The 19,519-nt window shown below is 36.7% G+C and overlaps 1 protein-coding gene across 8 annotated transcripts in view; it reads right to left on the reverse strand.

Annotated features, from left to right (window-relative positions):
* The window catches only part of MYBPC1 (myosin binding protein C1), a 101,461-nt gene that overhangs the window by 45,783 nt on the left and 36,159 nt on the right, over nt 1-19,519 (reverse strand). For all 8 annotated transcript variants that reach the window (XM_039471864.2, XM_039471867.2, XM_039471866.2 and 5 more), the window contains 9 exons: nt 18,443-18,591; nt 18,025-18,142; nt 16,208-16,259; nt 13,799-13,855; nt 8,142-8,308; nt 5,580-5,712; nt 3,446-3,570; nt 2,200-2,305; nt 1,164-1,330 (listed from right to left, as the gene is read on the reverse strand). In XM_039471864.2, coding sequence (XP_039327798.1) covers nt 1,164-1,330; nt 2,200-2,305; nt 3,446-3,570; nt 5,580-5,712; nt 8,142-8,308; nt 13,799-13,855; nt 16,208-16,259; nt 18,025-18,142; nt 18,443-18,591 — 1,074 coding nt within the window. The remainder of the gene's footprint in view (nt 1-1,163; nt 1,331-2,199; nt 2,306-3,445; nt 3,571-5,579; nt 5,713-8,141; nt 8,309-13,798; nt 13,856-16,207; nt 16,260-18,024; nt 18,143-18,442; nt 18,592-19,519) is intronic.

The raw sequence follows: 19,519 nt of genomic DNA on the forward strand, positions 1-19,519 counted from the left end.
TGCTGCCATGTTAAGAAGGACATGTTTGCTTTCCCTTCTGCCATGATTATAAGTTTCCTGAGGCCTCCCCAGCCATGCAGACCTGTCAGTCAATTGAATTTCTTTCCTTTATAAATTACCCAGTTTTGGGTATGTCTTTATTAACAGCATGAGAACTGACTAATACAAAATTCTTGAGTGTTGTACTCATAATCCCATTTCCCCTGTAAACCCTGTGGTTTTTATTCCATGACTTTGCACAGCATAATTACTTTTAGAAATGCACGTTACATCATAGCAGAACTGGTTGTAATTGCTTTAAATGGATACACGTCAGATAAGGATCTGTTTATGGCTGAAAGACTTCTTGATGTTAAACTAAAATGGCCACAGTTCCATAAAGAATAAGGAATGTATTGGGATTGCTCCTGAATAATTCAATGATTATATGAACTGCAACTGGACTAAGCAACAAATAAGGAAGTAAGATTTCTGTTCTTTTTGTGATATTTGCTGTTTTAATTTTTATGGCAAACTGGAAGAGATTTTGCCATTGCTAACTGACTAGTAGTAGAGGGCATTGAGGGAAGTACATGAATTCTCTCATGCCTCTGAAGTCTACTAGCAAATTAGCTCTTACAATCTTCTCAATTGAGTCTCCTTGGTTTAAATTACTTTCTTCTCAGACTAAATGTAATCACAGAGTTTTGAATGTTTATTTGATAAATAGATAGCAAACATTATCAGGATATGATATCATATCTAAGTATTTACCCCCTATTTATGTGGTCTTGGGATTATAACTTTTTCGGGCAGGTGATTTTTTTTTTTTTTTTTTAGATGGGGTTTCACCATGTTGGTCAGACTGGTCTTGAACTCCCGACCTCAGGTGATCCACCCGCCTTGGCCTCCAAAGTGCTTGGATTACAGGTGTGAGCCACCACGCCCAGCCTCTGGAAGGTGATTTTTATACATCCTTCTTAATATTGGTACTCTACTATTAAATTCACTTGTGGTTCCTTCCTCAAACACCCTGATTGATCTGATACACACACTTAGCTAGAATGAAATACATTTTACATACTTAAAATCATTGTAAGTAGAAATCAAATATATTGAAACTTTTCTAAACACCACATCATTAGTAAGCCCACTTAGAAGACATCTAAAGAAGTCTTACTTACAGTCAACACTAAGTTTACAAGATGATTGTCCTCCTGTTGTCATTGCTGAATATTCTGCCGAGTCAGCCTTTGTTGCTCCTTCTATGACCAAGATGTGTTTTTTACCCTCGACTCTAATTCGGTATCTTGATTTTGGACCAGGGATAATCTCTTCACCATTCTTAAACCTGAATTAAAATGAAATATAGAAAAGGTTTATAATCCTTCAGGAAAAATACCTTGTCATCCTTGTTTATTGCAATGTCCTGAAAAATTTCTGGCCGATATGAGACACCCAAGAACTCTTTGTTAAATTAAAAAATGTATGAATCAATCTCTGTATCCATCAATAGATTCATAATGTAACAAATATTGTCTACAAAATTGTGCTAAAAGAACATGAGCCACCTGTTCGCACTCAAAATGAATCAGGTGCAACTGCTAAGAGTGGCTATTACCCACATTTAGGCTCTTGAAGCACGCTAGTAAGAATATCACTTAATGCATTTTAAAGATAACTATGATTCTCTAGTAGAATGGACAATCTACACTGTTAACAATTACTACAAATACTGCTTTGCAATTTACTATACCTTTCAACATAACATTTCACTTTAAGATTTAAAATTTCTAGTTTTTAATTTTAAGGTTACTCACAAGGAAACTGAGAAAACACTCTCCACCTGAGCAAAACAAATAAACTCTTATTTCTAAAAGCAATTGGGGATTCTCAGTGTAAATTTTTCCCCCTGAGGTACTATGAAAATAAAATGACTAGGGGTTAAATTAAAAAATACATACTTGGGTAAACTTGAGTCATCTACTTAATAGTAAGTGCGCATTTCCCTACGCTTACCCACATAGGTTTCTGTTGTTTTTTTTTTCAGTCTCACAAGTGGAAAAATCCCAGAATCTTAGTATACTTTTAGTCATCTCTACTAATGAGGTGGAGATTCTTTTCAAAGGTTTAAAAGCTATTCATACTTCCTGTTCTATAAACTATGAAGGTACAAATTTTGTCCATTAAAAATGGACAGACTTCATTAAGGCTATTTACCATTTTACATTGGCATCATCTTCAGACACCTCACATTCTAATTCCACTCTTTCCCCACAATAAGCGGTTGTATCTTCCAGCTGTTTGGTCACCATAATTGGAGGTTCTAGTACACAAAAAGGGGAAATCAGAATCATTAAATATCCAAAGCCTATCCCATGAGCCCTGATTTGTTAACAGATGAAAAACCAATGGTAAGAAAGCAACATCTATAGTTGACATGGTGCTAACAGTGAGTTTTGTGTTTTTGTTATTGTTTTGAGACAGAGTCTCGCTCTGTCGCGCAGGCTGGGGTGTAGTGGCATGATCTTGGCTCAATACGACCTCCACCTCCTGGGTTCAAGTGATTCTCCTGCCTCAGCCTCCCGAGTAGCTGGGATTACAGGTGCATGCCACCACACCTGGATAATTTTTGTATTTTTAGTAGAAACGGGATATCACTATGTTAGCCAGGCTGGTCTCGAACTCCTGACCTCAAGTGATCACCTGCCTCAGCCTCCCAAAGTGCTGGTATTACAGACATGAGCCACTGTGCCTGGCTGTGAGTTTTTTTCTTAAAATGTCTGTTCTTGACAAAATAAATAGCTAGGAACCCTGGGTAAATTTTTCCAATTTTTTCATAATTCTTCAAGTCAAATAAATTATTGTTCTCAAGAACAAACAAAACATATATCAAATATTATTCTTTTAGCAAAGAAGATACTAAGTGCTAGACATTTCTGATGAAGGAGAATATACAAAACTCAAATCTTTGATCCTAGTTCCAGATAGATGATAGAGATTTCAGAATTGTCTGTAATCAGAAGGCCTCGTAAAGAAAATAAGTAAAACATGGCTTCATTCACACCCTCCAGCTCTTTTCACAATGTCTTAGTACCTAATGATTTTCAGTGTGCTTGGGGCCAATCACTTATTAATGAAGCTGGTTTCAGAAGAAACCTATTTGTAATCAACTAAGTATGTGAAACAAAGATTATCTAGTAAAATCTGTTGGGTTTCAAAGCTATAACTAGAATAATTATATTTGCAAAATAGTGCTTGGCTTGAGTCAAAACCATGAGGCATTTGTACTCAACAGGTTTTCTTTCTCCCCTTTGCTGTTCTAGTCTTCAACAAACCAGAAGACTCTTAGGATCCACAATAGCTGCCAGTGTAGAGGAGTCTCAGTTACTTTCACTTTGATCATTATCCCTGGGAGAAGGAGCCAACAGCTCCTGGTGACCACAGTAAGAAATTTCATTTTTACCTCTTACGAAGAGCTCAGTTGAACATTTCTCATCGCCAGCTGTCACGTAATACTCCGAATCATCTGTCATCTGACAGTTATTGATAAACATGATTCTCTGGCATCCTTTGTGTTCAAAGATGTATCTGTTTCGAATAGGAGGAAAATAAACAGAGTTTGCGAATGTGATTTTATTCTTTATTGCCAGCAAATTTGGTTTATAATTTGGTAATGTTTGAAAGTCAGGGATCTATTATTTTTTTATCTTGTGACAGGGTCTTGCTCTGTTGCACAGGCATGAATACAGTGGTGCAAACTGTATTCATTCAGCTAGCTAACTGCAGCCTTGACCTTCTGGGCTCATGTGATCCTCCTGCCTCAGCCTCCCATGTGCTGGGACCACAGGTGTGGGCCACTAGGCCCAGCTAATTTATTTTTTTTGTAGAGACTGAGTCTCACCATCTTGCCCAGGCTGGTCTCAAACTCCTGGATTTAAGTGTTCCTGCCTCAGCCTCCTGAAGTGTTGGGATTACAGGCATGAGCCATCATGCCCAGCAGGGATAAAATTTTGATCTGCTCTTTAGGTATCATATCTTACATAGTTTAACATCAAACAAAAAAACCAATTTTTATCTTCATAATACATAATATACATGGATATTTATATATACTATTTAGTTTCCATTATAATTTTATTTTACATAAGGTTTTCATTTCAAATAAAAATCAGTGCTCACATATTTCAAATAAAAATCAGTACTTGCCTATTTAATTTTTTAACCCACTGTTGGAAAATAGAGTTGGCTGAGGGTGTTAGAGAGATTTTTTAACTCTGTGCATTCTTTAACTGGCCAATTCATGTACTTTACAGGTGGATAGAGACTTGATCTTATTCATTGATATATGAATATGAATAAATGATCATATATGATATATGAATAAAATCTATTCATTGCCTATCACAGTGATATAGTAGATTTCCTTGGGTGAATAAATGATTATACAATTTAAGCAATAATGTGATTTTGATCATAAATAGACACAGCAGTTCTATAGAAGGTGATGTTCTCTTAAATGAGCCTTAGAACTGGTGCTATCATACAGTTACCATCTACTAAGAATGAATGCGAGGATTTGGAAACAAAAAACTAGAAGTCTCTGTGATCTGTATTACGGAGGAGCACATTATGGAATTGAAATAGACCAGAAAAAAAAATCTGGTTTGAGAATTTCTCAAATTGAAGCCTTTAAGAACAAGATATTTAAAAATACTTTCTACATAAAGATAACCAATAGAAATTGTTTTTGGTAAATTCAGACCGTCTTCAAGAGATTTTTTTACGCCAGATATAAATGCTATCATCACAAAGTCACTCTATTGGCATGACCACATTAAGAAATTGGAAACCACCTAATTGTACTCCAGAAGTAACAGCTTTCCGGGATTAACGTCTTTTATAAATGTACACGTGGCTCCTGTTAACTTAAAAAAATATATTGGAGTTGAAAATCTCTCAGGCTGAGGAAAATCTCTGTAAAGTAGTTTTATAATAAACTGGAGAAACCATCAGACGTCAGGGATTAGACTGTCTTTAGTCTGTCTCCATTTGCGAGAGGGCCAAGAAATAATAAAACACAGGCTTAGACCTGCATTTTGTTGTATCTCAACATTAAAGAGTTCGTTTTAGATGCAATATTGCAAGTGCTCAAAACAGTACCTGAATTGAAAATAGAAGGTATTCATCTATTATTAAATATAGTTGTTATTTTGGAAAAGCAAAAGTCATCTAAGATGTGATTCTCAGGTGGCATATGAAATATGGATTGCAAGTTATTTTTCAATTTTATTTTTAAAAATTGGGAGAAATTTGGCAATACTCTGAAATAATCACATTTAACCTGTAGCAACACAAAACCATAAGTGGAAAACACTTAAAATAGTTTTATAAAATTAAACACTAAATAAAGTTTAGTTTATATGAACCACAATAGTTCCATAATACATAAAATGTGACTTAAATGTTTACTCTCCCCCATATGATTTTGTATTATAAAAATATAATTAAAAATCCTTTTATTCTCAGAAAATTAAATCAAACTACTATTTGACTTATTTACTGTATAGCTATCACTGATTTTTGCAAAGCCCACTTACTTTGTACTAGGTCGAATTTCTTGACCATTTTTAAACCATTTCACCTCCAGCTTTGGATCTGCCAGCTCCACAACAAACCTCACTCTGCCTCCTTTGTCAACCTGATATGCAGGATCAAGAATTTTTGCGAAAGCTGATAGAATAGAAAAAGCAAAAGTATGTTAATATATGTATACATATGCTACGAATTTAGATAGTCAATACATGTAGGTGAACCTAAAAACAAATGAGAGAATGAATCTCAGAGAAGAAAAAAATCAGAAACATTTCAAATTATCCTTTATATTTAGAATATTGTGTTGACTTAGATTCAATAAGATGGTTTAAAAATTGAAAAAATAATCCACATGTTTCTCGAAGAAACATAGGAAAAGAATCGTTGAAGAAGCTTTAAAAATGACCTAATTCTTTAGGGAATGTACACTATAATGAAATGAAAGTGAAATGAAAAGTGAACTTTATGAAGCGTTTAAATGAAAGTGAACTTTAAAAACATGCTAGGGCTGGGCATGGGGGCTCACGACTGTAATCCCATCACTTTGGGAGGTCGAGGTGAGCAGATCACTTAGGCCAGGTGATCGATCGAGACCAGCCTGGTCAACATGGGGAAACCCTGTCTCTACTAAAGATACAAAAATTATCGGGGTGTGGTAGTGTATGCCTGTAATCCCAGCTACTCGGGAGGCTGAGGTATGAGAATCGCTTGAACCCGGGAGGCAGAAGTTTCAGTGAGCCAAGATCACACCACTGCACTCCAGGCTGGGTGACAGAGTGGGATCCTGTTTCAAAAAAATAAAAATAAAAATAAAATAACATGCTTATTCTTCCAGCACAATTACTATTAGTGACATTGGTCTTATTTTTGCACTACTTCTATGTCACAGATAGTTTCTTAAATCATAGAATTTAGAAGATAAATTCAGTGATTCGTATTAAATTGAATGCCTTTGACTAATTGAAACAGTAGGTTTACCAATTTTTATATTGTGGTAACTTACCCAAATAGTGGCTTTTAAAAAACACTCCTTGCACATATATTTAGAAACGCAGGATTTCCAAATATTTTAAGTAACATAGAACACAGCAATTAAAAAAAAAAAAAAAGTTGTCTTTGAAGGATCCTAAATAAAGGTAGTAAACTTCTTTTTTTAATTTAATACATGTTTCCCCCTGCTTTTAAAAAGATAATAATTCTCATTTAGCAGTTTGGAAAATACAAATGAGAAATGCTGCATGTTGTCATGCTTGTATTTCCATCATTCTAATCTTATTATACTATTGTTTAGGCAAGCTCACTTTCTTATATTTTAATAAGATAAAATAAACCCTAGCTTTTAAAAACCCTATCTATCACACACCTTAAGAGATAAATTCAGAGCTAAGTGGTAAGTATAACAAAGTTTAGCTTGGGGAAAAGAGATGTCAGCTGGCTCTTCCCTGTAGCATTCACACACCTCTCAAAAATACGACTTCAGGAGCTTTGGGATAGCGGGAATGGCTGAACTACATAAACCAAACAAAACCCTTCCACATTTATCTGGGGCCATTTCTCAATCAGTTTCCAGGAAGTTCGGAAATAAAAGGCAGATTTTTTTTTTTTTTTTTTTTTTTTTTTTTTTTTTTTTTTTTTTTTTTTTTTGAGACGGAGTTTTGCTCTTGTTACCCAGGCTGGAGTGCAATGGCACAATCTCGGCTCACCACAACCTCCACCTCCTGAGTTCAGGCAATTCTCCTGCCTCAGCCTCCTAAGTAGCTGGGATTACAGGCACACCCACCACGCCCAGCTAATTTTTTGTATATTTAGTAGAGACAGGGTTTCACCATGTTGACCAGGATGGTCTCGATCTCTTGACCTTGTGATCCACCCGCCTCGGCCTCCCAAAAGGCAGATTTTTAAAAAGTGGTGGTAAATATCTTTAAATTCTATTTGAACATTATAAACAAAATAATAAACAATAATTGATATATTGCTAACCTGATGTGTCATAAAACCCATAAGCAGTAATGACAGAGTATAGGAAGCTTCTAAGAGCTAATGGTCAGTGTAAAATGTATTCCTTTCTCTCTCTCTTTTTTTTTCTTTCCATTTTTAAAAAGGTATTTCAGACTACAATAAACTGGACCCATTTCAGACCCCCACGGAACTGCTTAGTTGTTTTACAAAACATTCTGGTAACCATATTGGGTGTGAGAAAGTGAACTCTCCACACGCCATTAAATGGGTGGAAGAAAACGATGGTGAACGAGTCCACTCTGCTTAAGTAAAAATCAAGAATTTGACAGCGAGTGGGGACGGGGAGGCTGGAGAAAGAGGGCGGCTGAGAAATTCCCAGTAATAGTGAGGGTAATTTACTATTCCTTTCTATGTTGTACGTGGACCATGAATCTGTCCGCCAAGACAAGCGTAACCCCCTCACTCCTACCCAGCGCCACTCCCAACCTCGCGGGAGACTGGAGGAACAACTGTCTGGAGTTCAAGGTCGTCTTTGGAACCCTGCCACGCCTCTCGGACGCGCTGCCACGCCCCACGGCCCGGCTGCCAAGCCCCTCGGGCGCGCTCACCTGCGCTCTTCTTTTCCACCCTGCGCATGCGCTTGAGCCGCTTGAGCATGCCGCGCAGGTCGGTGATTCCATACTGGAAGGCGATCTTCTCGTATTCACTGGGATTCGCGTTCTTCAGCAGCTCCCACACGTCCACCTCGGGTTCTTCCTCCTGTTGCTTCACTTCCCTAACCGGGGAGAATCATGGTCTAGTTAGTAGCTGCACTGGCCCTTAAAGACAAGGAAGGTCGAGGTATGATTCTGCTCTTTCAATTCAGTGTGAAAACCTGTGTTTAAAACTTTAGTACTTGAAGCCCAGAAGTTAAGTCTTGCCTTGCTGGAAGTCTTAGGGAAAGTTTCAGGTGGTAGAAGATCAAATGTGTGCCCTTATAGTAACACCTTTTGTTTTCCTAGTTAATACAAACAATTTTAGGGGGAGTAGAGGATATTAGGAAATAGCCTAAAACATATTTTACTTATTTTTAACTTTAAAGTCTAATTAGAAAATGGGATTTTGAGAAACTTAAGTTTTCATCTAGGATATGGATATTGAATTATTGAAAATTGAATTAGAACTAAAAGGTTTAGATTTGGCCTATGAAATAAAAATGATCTCTCTGTTTTCTTTGATGTACACACCCTAGCTAAATATGGAGACAGTACAAATACATTATTTTAAACCTTTGGATTTTGCAAATAGCATTTTCCCTACCATATTAGTACTATGTACATTAATGATTTTTTATGTTTTTTTTTTTTTTTAAGAAACACAAAAATTTGAAACTACCGTGAGTAGTTTAAAAGAAAGGAAGATGTGTAAATCTTGAATCTTATATTTTTTTCTTTTAAAAGCTTAAAATAAAAACAAAACTCAGAAATAAACACTCTTTTGGAAAAGACACTTAATGTAGGCAAATTTGTTTCCTTCACTGGCTAAATAATCCTGATTTTGTTTAAGTTTACATGACTATTTTTATCAGGTTAGTTTGGAAATGTTACAATGACTACTTACCATGAGTAATGCTGGTTTGGATATGATTTTCTGGAAAACTGGTCAATACATCTTATATATTAATGTGAAAATGAATTCATGCTATCATGTTAGGAAATGATGGGTTACATAGGTTTGCACTGTCATATTTATTATACCTGTTTTGGAGTGCCTTCTTCTTCTCCTTCTTTTTTTGTTTTTGAGATGGAGTCTTACTCTGTTGCCCAAGCTGGAATGCAGTAGTGTGATCTCGGCTCACTGTCACCTCTGTTCCTGGGTTCTAACAATTCCCCTGCCTCAGCCTCCTGAGTAGCTAGGATTGCAGGTGTGTGCCACCACATCCAGCTAATTGTTGTATTTTTAGCAGAGACGGGATTTTGCCATGTTAGCCAGGCTGGTCTGGAACTCCTGACCTCAAGTGAGCTGCCCACCTCACTTGAGGTCAGGAGTTCCAGACCAGCCTGGCTAACATGGAAAAAGTGGCTGTCCACCATGCCACCCAGAGTGTCATTTTTATACTCATATATACTTTGAGAAGGAAATACTGGGTTGTAATCATGGATAAAATATACAGGGGAGGGGAGGAGATTATAAACATTAACTGAGCTTAGGGTGGCATTAGGCAAGGATGATAATCTAAATATCTATCTTCCATTTTACATTGTCATGTAAGTCTTTTTGCCCAGTGGATTAGGGGGACATTGAGGCAGATCTCCTGGAAATCAGAGGGAAGTGAAAGATCACTGGTCTCTCTAGTAATCTTGATGGGAAGGACTGGACAACACCATTAGCACGATATGCCTCTTAAAAACTCAAGACACAAGCATTATCTTTATCTCACTGAAATGATAGCTATGTACTTTATTAACATAGGAAAATTGAAAAGCTTAAGAAAATTGTCCTGAAATTGGAATATTGGTAATAATTTGCCAGATCCACTAAACCTACTTGCTGCAAACAGTAAACATTTCAATACATCCTTTAAATATTTTAGTAGGAAGTCTAGGAGAATTGCGGTTACAATGTATGTGTATAGGCTGGGTGAGGTGGCTCAATCCACCTCAATCCACTAGCTATAACGTGGGATTATAGCCAGCACTTTTAGGAGGTTGAGGTGGGAAGATTATTTGGGCTCAGGAGTTTGAAACCAGCCTGGGCAACATGGTGAAACCTTATATCTACAAAAAAATACAAAAATTAGCTGGTCATGGTGGCATATGCCTGCCGTCTCAGCTACTTGTGGGGCTGAAGCGGGAGGATTGCTTGAGCCCAGGAGGTCGAGGCTGCAGTGAGCCAAGGTTGCACCACTGCACTCCAGCCTGGTTAACAAAGTGACACCCTGTCTCAAAGAAAAACACAAAAAAGATGTATATGTATGTTTATATGTATATATTTTCTCTGGGGTGTTTATTAATGCTCTATTTTTGTCACATTCCAGCCTAAATATAGTCCCCAGACTATAAAATTATGCCATACTTGATTATGTTAAATTTGTATTTGAACCATAAAGAATTGCACATATACATTACATATCAAGTGTCCTCCTGACTTTGGCAGAAGAATTTAAAGATATCAAGCTAGATATAATTAAAATAGCTAACAAGAGTCACAAGTCAAACACTGAGCCCTACCTAGATCCGTGAGGTGAATATTTATGTGAAAGAAACCAGTAACAAACATGGAAATTTTTAGTGTGATGTCCTGAGTCAGTTTTATTGGTAGATTTATAAAACCAAACGTCCTCACCATTTTTTTCATTAAAATGCCAAGTTATACTCCACTCTATCACATGCTTAGTCTTATCAAATTTAATGCAAGAACACCACTGACCTTTTGCCTATTCCTTCCTTTTTGTCTTCACATTACTTAATTATATCTCAAATTGTAAAGAGAAGCATCTATCTTGTACTGAAATGTGAGGTCAAGGCGCTCACCTTCAGCATTTCCTTAATGCACCTGGAACATATCTTTAGTTACTTACCATGGTGGCTGCACATGACCCTGTCTGCACGCATGGCTATGTTAAGTTACAGTGAGGAAAAAAATCCAAGTTTTATAGGCACTTCTGATTCTTTTCCAAGCCTGGTGATAGACCTGTATAATGCTCATGGTACTTTCATCTACATCAAAATTTCAGTAACTTAGCGATCCTAGTGAAGAGTATAGCAGTTATAGAAATTTTATGTAGAAAACAACTTACAAGTATTATACAGGTCAAATCCTGTAACAGGATGCTTCCCAAAACATTTACTCTGATTTAGCTAATGTCTATTTGAAGTAAGCTGCTTTGTTCGGAGCAGGAAGATCTTTCATTGTACAAAGATGTAGGTTGTGATAATTTTTTTTTTCTGATGGGGATTTTGGCACACACACTTGGAAGAGTAGAAACGGTAACCATGTGTCATTACCATAATGAAAACACATGCAACTCACAAATTAGTAGGAAAACACAATGACTTCTAAAGTTACATTAGTGGATTAGTATAGTATACTAAATAAACATAACGTAGCCATATATTAACAACAATCTAATTATGAATGAAAATCTTAAGTAAGGGATAAAAGAAAATGAGAACTGGAGACAAGTTGGCTGCCCATTAAGTGATTTTAAAATTTTGTCATTTTGACCATGTAATTAGATTTCTTTTATTCTGGAATTACTGGTTGAAAATCTGTTATTTTTTCTTTTTCCTTTGTAATCAGAGCATGGTGCCTAATGTACTGTATCATATTTTTGTTGTGTGTGTGTGTGTGTGTGTGTATGTGTGTGTGTGTATTTTGTGTCCTTATGAATATCAGCTATTTGAGAGAAAATGACACATTTCATTAGAGGAAGTAAATACTTATTTGCCACCTACTGCGAGCCAAACTTACACTTAATTTAATTTGTACAATAATTTTATTAAGTAGCATTTATTCTTCACATTTACAGATGTGAAAACCAAGTCTCACAGGGGTCAAATATTTGAACAAGTCACATAATTAATAAATGGTAGAGTTGAGACTCAAGCCCATGTTTTTGCCTGTTTTTCCTGCTACAAATGTGTATCTTTTGTTTTCTATGTGCCAGGCACTGGATTTCTTTTCTTCACATCACTAGCTTTATATTCTACACAAAGACCGTGTTTAGTATTTTCTTGATTGAGTAAATGATTGCAGGGAGAATAAAAAGCTCCCTTGTCATCCTAAAGTGTCAATTTGTATTATAAACTGAAGCACTAGCTTCTAAGGCAGATTCAGAGTGATATCTTTAATATGGAGTTGCAGGAAATGAGCTGTCTCATAAAAGGGAAACTTGGATTTGGGTCCTGGCCTGCCTCTAACTCCTGTGTGACTTGGGTTAAGTCACTTCTTATCTCTGGACCTTGGTTTCTTACCTGTAGAGTGAGGAAATGGGAGGCTCACTTAAACGCACTTCATGTACTATCGCTTTAAATGCATTTGGGGAATTAATCAATACTATTGAGACTAATGGGTTATTGAGACTAATGGGTCTATTTATGGGCTAATATCCCTCAGTAATTAATAAGTCACACCGTTAATATAATATTTCTGTTCTCAACCTACATGTTGGGGGTAGGGATAAATTTTTCATTCACAGGGACTTGAAAAAGCTATCTGACTGAACAGTGACTAAACACAATCCTAGTTTATTTCAAGTGTTTGTAATTTGCTATGAAGCACATTTGTACTTGTAGTCTTTTAATAACCATAGAACGCACTAAAAGTAATTTTTAAAACCTAGAAAGCTAAATGAAAACTGATATTATATACAATTAATTTGGAATTATAGTTTTACCCTGTTTATTTACAAATTTGCTAGATAAAACATAATCCCGGAAAAAAAGTGTTTCTTTTGTTGCCTCTGCACCATGGTAAATATCTAGATATCTATAACATGCATATAATATAGTATATATACACTGGCAATCCTCATAAAGAGTATAGCAGTTATAGAAATATATATGGGGAGAAATCCCATAAAATGGTTATGTTCTAAGTATCCATAATGAAATTCTATGAATTTTATTGCAGGAGAGAACAATGAAAAGGAAATGTGAGTGTGTGATAATACTAAACTTTTGTTTCCATTTATCACTTCTAAAACACATTTTTGAGGCATTTTGAAGACCTCTCAAATGACAATGTATCTTATAATCAATGGCGTGTATTTGGAATAATTTTTTATTGCTTAGTGATTTATAAAGTACTGGTATATCTTCAAATCAGTGGTATCTTAGACTTGCAGAAATACAGCACCTCATAAATAATATATTAAAGTGGGTCTGTCTCTTACAATGTGTATATGTCTTCAGACTTCTACCAAAATTGTAAAACTGATTTTTTGATCAAATATCAAAGGTAAGAGAATGAAGACGTATTTATTCAGTCATGAGAAGGAGTCATAGTCTTAGTTTTCAAATCTCTTCATCCCCATTTCAAAAAATAGGTAAAGAGTCATGAAACATTTAAAAAGAAAGTTTAAAAGCATCCGTTAAAGTCTTTAAAAGATTAGCATGCAGCTGTTTCTCTCTTTCTTAGTCAACTCTGTTATATTCTATAAGCAAAACACATTTTCGAAAATGAAAAGTTCTTTGAAAAACATTCACTTTAAACTTGACTTCTGCGAGTGGGTGTCTGAAAGACTTCCAGGCCACACTGTCTCACTCCATCACTTGGTTCTCACCTACGTTTCAGGAGACCACTAAAGTCAAGTTCCCCTGCATCCTCTTGACCTTCTCCACTGTCATTAACAAAAGAAAAGCAAATCTGGGTTTAATGCAAAGACATACACAATCATTTCCCCCAAGCACTCTACATATAACGTATATGCAATTTTGTACCAGCACACAAGGACTAAATCAACACAAACTATTTCTTTTCACACAAGTGACATGTTACGTTTTTGGAGTATGTACTTGTGGAAAAGTAAACGAGGAGCTTGTGTTACTCTGTGATTTCAGAAGACACATTTTTGTAGATTGCATATATAAAACTGCTTGGATTTGTGTTAAAACCAGGTAACACAAATGCACTTAAGCCAAGCAATACAAAGCACTTTGTTTTTGCAAGTTGGGGGCTCTAAACATACCTCTGTGAAAAGCAAAGAACTTTTGCTTATCTCTGTTATTCATGGGAGACAGAGATTGGCTTGGAGGACGAAGTGTACCAATGTCAGATATATAAGTACAAAGCCTTATATTCAAAGGTAACCTCTTTGTGTCCATAAACAGATGAATCAGATAATGTGATACAAACATGGCAACAATAAAAAAGGAGCTAACACGGAACTTTTTAAAAGATGCATTCCTTTCTCTCTTAAAGGGTGATAATTATCATTCTAATATTCTTATTAATATTTACAGCTTCTTAAATGGGTTTTTTAAAAAATTGTCTTAAATTGTTAATGAAACTTTTACGAGCAGTTTTTAAAAAGTGCTTTCCCATAGAGAAATGCATCTTAAATTAGGCATGCAGCCACCATTGTGATGTCATATAAACTCTAACTAGAAGCTATAGAGTTAACATTTAAATGGTACTATATAATTACTTACATGTTTATTTTTTTAATGAAGATTTTGTTTCCTGCTCTTTACAAATGTTAGTTATGGTTTCTAAGGAAAGAGTCTGTGGGTTTAAAAACAGTGTGTATAACATGTAAGTCATAAGAAACTCAATAATGTGTTTTCAAAATTTCTGCGGGTATTTGCAGGCCTTTGGAAGTAAATACATTTATGTTCTTTTAAAGCTGGAAACTTAGTAGATCATGTCTCCCTCTCTTAAAATATACCTGTAAACAGTATGAGCATAGTTTTAGACCTATGCGCCTATTAAGCATGGGATGAAGGGAAAGTGGAAGGAAAGTAATAGGATTTGAAAGTTACGACTTTTTGTTTTTTTTTTTTTTTGTTTTTTTTTTTTTTTTGAGACGGAGTTTCGCTCTTGTTACCCAGGCTGGAGTGCAATGGCGCGACCTCGGCTCACCGCAACCTCCGCCTCCTGGGCTCAGGCAATTCTCCTGTCTCAGCCTCCTGAGTAGCTGGGATTACAGGCAAGCGCCACCATGCCCAGCTAATTTTTTGTATTTTTAGTAGAGACGGGGTTTCACCATGTTGACCAGGATGGTCTCGATCTCTCGACCTCGTGATCCACCCGCCTCAGCCTCCCAAAGTGCTGGGATTACAGGCTTGAGCCACCGCGCCCGGCCTAACGACTTTTTTTTTAAATTAAAAAAATCTAATACTCTTAAAAGTAATTAAAGTTTTGATTTATTTGTAATAGAAGAGGAAAATATGCCTCATTAATAGGCTAAATTATTGTTTTATAATAGTTTGGAGTGACTTTCCTTATTTAATGAAACTGTATATGGATTCAGTCTTAGAAAGAACAAAACATTTGCTCTCATTAAAGAATTTATATTATGGAATAATTAACTATAGAGAATAACATAATGACAGGAAGGGGCTGGTTATATTTCTCAGAGACCAAAAGTTTTTAAAAATTTTTTCCTTGACCTCCCCTGATTTTTTAGCCTTGATAATTGCAAAAATATATTAAATAGATATCTACATTTGGCCTTTCTGTAGTGTTCTTAATGCCAGTTTCATTTAGGATAATCCAATATTATATGGTACTAACTTCAGTAAGTAGCTACGTAGTTGTGGTTTTCTTGGACACATGATTCTGTAGCTCCCTAAGTGATTTCTGGATGAAAGGCAATATAAATAACAGTTTTCTGCTATTACTTAACCAATGAAATGAGTCTCTTTGCATATCTCTTTTGCCCATGCATTAAGGAAGAAGCCACATATGAATAAATTGAAAGTGTTTTTCGAGGGTAACTGTGAAACCTCATAAATAGGAAATTCATTATAACAAGAATATTCTAAAAAAAAAAAAGGTCAGTATATGCTTGATTGGGCCTTAAACCCATGGTTTTTCTAGAACATGAACTTTTAAATACCTGGTGCGTTTGACTGTGGTGAAAAGGGTTGTTCGTATTTGGGATATGGAATACAGGGGAAGGGAAGTGTTTTTGAAAGTCCTCCACCTCTGTGTTATACAAAAGCTAACTAGATTTTCCTTTTGGAGTTACCTTCTCTTGAAAGCAGATCTGATGTCAATGCTTGGAGTAGTCCCAGTAGATTCTTTGAAAGGAAAGAAAACAGTAACATAAATACCCATTTAGAAGGTAGTTTGTATCCAGTTCCTTTACAGGCTGTGAGAATTCTTTAGATGGAAGAATGTCAGGTGAAGGGGGGATGCTTTTCTCCTGAATGGCTGTGCTGCCAAGGCCTCATCATACCTCACCCTCTCTTATGAATAACCAATTAAGGGACCTAGGGATCACCTTCTCCAGGTGTCATTCTACTTGCCTTCTCACTAGAATCACCTGAGGGACTTAAAAATGTATCAGTTTCTTAATCCTCTCTGCCAGAGATCAGGGAGGAGCATCCAGAAATCAGTGTTCTTAAAAAGCCCTCCAGATGATCTTCTAGAGATGCCCAGCCAGGGTGTAGTGCCGCCCAGGACTCCAGATTCCCTAATACAGAAGTATCCACAGCAGCCGACCCATGGCCATCCAGCCTCTGCTTGACATCACTCTGAGTGAGACTCACAGCCTTTCTACATAGCTTTAACCAAAGAGCTCATCCTAACGTTAAGACAAAATTCACCTCCTCATCATTTCTGCCTTTTGATTATAAACTAAATGCTTCTTGTGCATGGAAAAGGGCATTTTCTTTGTTTTCCTTGTTCTGTGTGACAGACCTTCCCCTCTTTGCAGCAAGCCATGTATGCCTGACTTCCTTCGCCCACACGCTCAAGCTGGGTAGAGTGTGGTTTTTGGATTCTTCCTTTTCCTGTTTACCCTACTTCAGAAGGGGATCAGACAGAGGTATAGTGCCCACAGCTAAAGACATCACTCCAAATGTAGAACATGTAGCATGTTGTAGAGAGAAGTATAATTTTCTAAACTTAGATCCTATAGCACTTGGATTAGCCCAGTTTAAAATTACATTCATGGCCAGGCACAGTGGCTCACGCCTGTAATCTCAGCCCTTTGGGAGGCCAAGGTGGGTGGATCACTTGAGGACAGGAGTTTGAGACCAGCCTGGCCAGCATGGTGAAACACCATCTCTCCTAAAAATACCACCCCCGCCCCCAAATTAACCGGGTGTCCCAGCTATTTGGGAGGCTGAGGCACGAGAATTGCTTGAACCCAGGAGGCGAAAGTTGCAATGAACCATGACTATGCCACTACCCTCTAGCCTGAGTGACAGAGTGAGACTCTGTCTCAAAATAAATAAAATAAAATAAAATTACATTTGCTTTGTCTTTTGCAACTACATCACACTTGACATTCACCTTAAGTTTATAATATTTGCTGCCAAATAAACTTTTCCTTTGTATACTTATACAAGTGAGGTTTTTTTCCCAACCTAAATGTATGCATTTAGACCTTCTGTCTTTACTCTTCTTGTACACAGAACATATGGATGAAGAACTGCCATATCTGACATTAGTCTTTGTAAGAGAAATTCTCCCTTACAGCTGGGTATCCTGAGCTCTCATAGCGTATTACCTTATCCCCAAACCTGACTGGGAAAGTGGACCCCATGAAACATACATTCTGTAGCAGCAAAAACTGATATCATCTTTTATCTGGGAGATTGAAGGAATATAGATAGCATGGACAAGAGGTATTTAGTGATAAAATCCCCCCCATTCCACTTTTATTATAAATTGTCCCATTACAATTTAATTCAGCAGGGTTGCTGAGTCTACAACAAACAGAAACACACAGTTTTGAAGGAGAACTTCCCCCAAAATGTAGTAGTATGAAATGAACTTCTCCATTTCCTCACACCCCATTAAAAATTTATATTTATCTAGGCAAGAAGGCTCTCTTACCGTGCACTTCAAGATCAAATGAACAGGTGTCAAACTTATCCTTATAGGTGACCTCGCATCTGTAATTTCCTGCATAGTTTTCTTTGGCCTTGATGATCTGCATCTCAAATGTGTACATCTGCAATGAAACGCATCCAGACACACATATTTCGGTTTATTTTCCAAATTTCTCAGCATTGGCTTAAAGCTGTGTCTGTCTCTGGGAATTCTGTACAACGTTCTCAGTATAGGAGGGCAGATGTGTCCTGCAGCCCCTGGACACAGTAGGGTGATTGCAATAGAGTGTAGACACTAGGAATGGTACTCCAGAGAATTTTCTGGAACTGAAGTCTCTCAAAGCTGAACCTGAAAATGATCATTTACTCACACAGAAGGAACGAGCTAGCTGAACCCTTGTGCTGGGAGTTTAGGGCCTTACCCGAGTTTGCCTCTCGAAGGTTTCCTTCAGCTGAAGGTGCTTCCCAGCTTTGCTGGCCAGATCCATCCATTTTCCTTTGAACCATTTGACAGTGGGTTTTCTCAGAAGATCTTCAGCCTTGACTTTGGCTATGAAGGTGATATTTTCACCTAGAAGAAGTACAGGTGATTCAGCTTGGTCTTTAAGAAGTGTCATTTGTTTTGCTTTCAACTGGAAGACGTTGACACGGGACTGCACTGCAGAATATGGTGTGAGTGGTGCCCTTGGAATTGTGCAATGAATTGGTCCTGATTTTTTATGAATGCTCTAGAGGTCCTTAGGCTATTCCAACTTGTTCTGCTTTGGGGGTTTATAGAGTAGAAAAAGTAATAGGGAAACCAGTGGAAGTAATTTTTATATATGGATAATTTTATATTTAGATTTATTTCATATATATGGATACATATGATATATATATGAAATTTTTCATACATATGGATATATATGTGAAATAAAATGAAAAAATTTGATTTTTTCACTCTTTTTATTAGGCAAGGTGATGAGAAGGCTGAAATTATAGGAATGTGACTAAATCAGACTGATCTTGAAGTACACCTGCCAATCTGTTTGTATGGAGTGATTTAGACCCTGAGGACATGACACTGTAGTCCAGCTGCCAGCCCAGCATTTCAGTGTCTTACAGGAACACGAAGGGAACCAACATTTCTGTTCACATGCCCTGTATTTTGACATTCTAGCCTGGAAAGAAGTAATTCTGGAATATAGTTAGCCATGTACTCATTTGTACAATATTGATAAGTGTCAAAGACTAGTTCAGATCATACTATATCCCTTATAGATATTTATTGGTTAAAATTCTTCAACCCTCACATTCTCCTCCAGCTCATCATCCTTTCTTCATAGCACTTGGCATTTGTGACTATTTGTTTAATTTTGTTGTCTGCTCCTCTCAGACTATAAATTCTGAGTGATCACATGTTTTATTCAATGCCTAAAGCAGGAGGTATATAATCAATATTTTTGAATTTGAATATTTGAGGAGTTGGACTATTTGTCTGATCAGCTGTCTCAGGTATT

Source organism: Saimiri boliviensis, chromosome 7 (assembly GCF_048565385.1).
Source record: "Saimiri boliviensis isolate mSaiBol1 chromosome 7, mSaiBol1.pri, whole genome shotgun sequence".
Taxonomy (NCBI): domain Eukaryota; kingdom Metazoa; phylum Chordata; class Mammalia; order Primates; family Cebidae; genus Saimiri; species Saimiri boliviensis.